This window comes from Colobus angolensis, unplaced genomic scaffold (assembly GCF_000951035.1).
Source record: "Colobus angolensis palliatus isolate OR3802 unplaced genomic scaffold, Cang.pa_1.0 Scaffold24, whole genome shotgun sequence".
NCBI lineage: Eukaryota > Metazoa > Chordata > Mammalia > Primates > Cercopithecidae > Colobus > Colobus angolensis.
This window is the reverse complement of record NW_012115599.1, coordinates 11,950,197-11,951,706: the sequence shown is the minus strand read 5'-3', so window position 1 is coordinate 11,951,706 and position 1,510 is coordinate 11,950,197. Positions and strand designations below refer to the sequence as shown.

At 53.4% G+C, this 1,510-nt stretch overlaps 1 protein-coding gene across 1 annotated transcript in view; it reads left to right on the top strand.

The window, feature by feature from the left end:
• Positions 1-425: 425 nt before the first annotated feature.
• Positions 426-1,510, top strand: part of FANCE (Fanconi anemia, complementation group E) — a 22,703-nt gene continuing 21,618 nt past the window's right edge. Inside the window, exons 1-2 of the mRNA XM_011945524.1 lie at positions 426-541; positions 688-932. Coding sequence (XP_011800914.1) covers positions 426-541; positions 688-932 — 361 coding nt within the window. The remainder of the gene's footprint in view (positions 542-687; positions 933-1,510) is intronic.

Sequence of the window (1,510 nt, the reverse complement as noted above, 5' to 3'; positions counted from 1 at the left end):
GTCTCGGCCTCCCAAAGTGCTGGGATTACAGGCTTGAGCCACCGCGCCCGGCCCAGACAGGGTTTCAATATGTTGGCCAGGCTAGTCTCAAACTCCTGACCTCAGGTGATCCGCCTGCCTCTGCCTCCCAAAGTATTGGGATTATGGGTGTGAGCCACCGCGCCCAGCCTGTTACCCCACTTTTAGGAGTGAGGAAACCAAGCTTCAGAGAAGGTGAGTTACTCACCTAGTGTTCCCAGTGGGGTCAGGATTTGAACACCAGAGGAATTCCAGAGCCTGTGTTTTTCTTACCATATCAGATAGCCTCTGTTTGTAAGGATAACAAAGGCAGGAACTAAAACAGGGCTGGGCATGACTCAGACAATCTCTTAGGAACTTTGTTTTCCGGGCCCATCACTGGGGGTCGAGGCATCGCTTTGCCCATGATGGAAACGTGTCCCAGGTCTGCAAGTACTTCCAGCAAGGCTTCTGCTTCCCTGGACATCGTGGAGATCAATGCAGGTAAGTCCCTCTTCTTCCCCTCTGGGGAAGTGGTGTTAGGGTGGGACGCTAGAGAGATAGTCCCTTCATAAATCATGTATCTTCCCAGAGCTGCTTCTCCTAACTCAGCTCCAAGTTCTAGGCTAAGCTGGCTCTGAGCCCTGGAGGGCTGTCCCTGTCTCCTCATTCTCTTCTTCCCCACTACAGCTGTCAGCACCCAAAGACCCCCAACCCCCTGCAGTGGGGTCGCCGCCATTCGGAGCCACGCGTCACTCTGCCGGGGCCCCACCTAGGACTGGCCCGCAGGGGATCCGAGCCTACCTACCTGCCCTCTGTGGCTGTGGGCTGGGGCTGGGCCAGGGCCTGCTGGGGCGTGGAGCCTGCCCTGGAGGGGCTGGCCGGCAAGGCTGAGGAGGTTGGCGGCAGCTCCTGGAAGTCCCTGCCTTCATCATGTGAGTCATCAGGGGCACCGCGGGTGGGCACAAGTGGGCACTGAGACTAGGGCTCGTGCTCTGCCTCTGAGCAGGGTTTATATTTTCATCCATTCCCTTTCCTCTTTAAGATTCCTGGCTGGAGGGAAATTTTCCTCTAGTTCCGTTGCTCTGTGTTCTAAAAGCAGAATACCATGGTGCCTATGGTGTCAAACCCCTAGTTCCAAATCCTGGCCCTACCACCTAGTAGCTGTGTGATCTTAGACAAGTCACTTAACCTCTCTGGGCCTCGGTTTCCTGATCTACAAAATGGCATTGATAATGATACTTAACTCACAGGGTCATTTTGAGCGTTGATATGCTTAGCACAGTACCTCTTGCAGAGTATGCACTAAATGTTAGTGGCTATTTTTTATTTTATTTATTTATTTTCTTGAGATAGGGTCTCCCTCTGTCACCCAGGCTGGAGTACAGTGGCACTATCTCAGCTCACTGCAAACTCCGCCTCCAGGGTTCAAGCGATTCTCCTGCCTCAGCCTCCCGAGTAGCTGGGATTACAGGCATGCACCACCACGCCCAGCTAATTTTTATATTTTTAA